Source organism: Mastomys coucha, unplaced genomic scaffold (assembly GCF_008632895.1).
Source record: "Mastomys coucha isolate ucsf_1 unplaced genomic scaffold, UCSF_Mcou_1 pScaffold22, whole genome shotgun sequence".
Classification (NCBI taxonomy): Eukaryota; Metazoa; Chordata; class Mammalia; order Rodentia; family Muridae; genus Mastomys; species Mastomys coucha.
This window is the reverse complement of record NW_022196905.1, coordinates 29,993,919-29,994,217: the sequence shown is the minus strand read 5'-3', so window position 1 is coordinate 29,994,217 and position 299 is coordinate 29,993,919. Positions and strand designations below refer to the sequence as shown.

The window sequence follows — 299 nt, the reverse complement described above, 5'->3', positions numbered from 1 at the left end:
ATTTTCTAAGTGCTGGCTATAATGGTGTGTCCAAAGTGTAGAGCCCTTCTCCCTAGCGCTGGACAGCCACTAAGGATTGGAAAGCATCACTCTCCTGTCCATCGCTTCTCAGTTCTTTTTCCAAGGGATCCATTTAGAGCAGCTATGACCTGATAGTCTTGTCTTTCCCCCTCAGATGTCTCCAGTGGGAGTGTCTCCTTTTTGCCCTTAGAAGAAGATAATGAGGGGAATTTGGAGGTTAAAATGAGCAACGTGTATCAGCTCCGTCTCCATCACAGCGAAGGAGAATGGTAAGAGCT

The 299-nt window shown here is 46.8% G+C and overlaps 1 protein-coding gene across 1 annotated transcript in view; it reads left to right on the top strand.

Moving 5' to 3' along the window:
- Positions 1–299, top strand: part of Trmt44 (tRNA methyltransferase 44 homolog) — a 17,891-nt gene that overhangs the window by 6,309 nt on the left and 11,283 nt on the right. Inside the window, exon 3 of the mRNA XM_031342787.1 lies at positions 176–291. Coding sequence (XP_031198647.1) covers positions 176–291 — 116 coding nt within the window. The remainder of the gene's footprint in view (positions 1–175; positions 292–299) is intronic.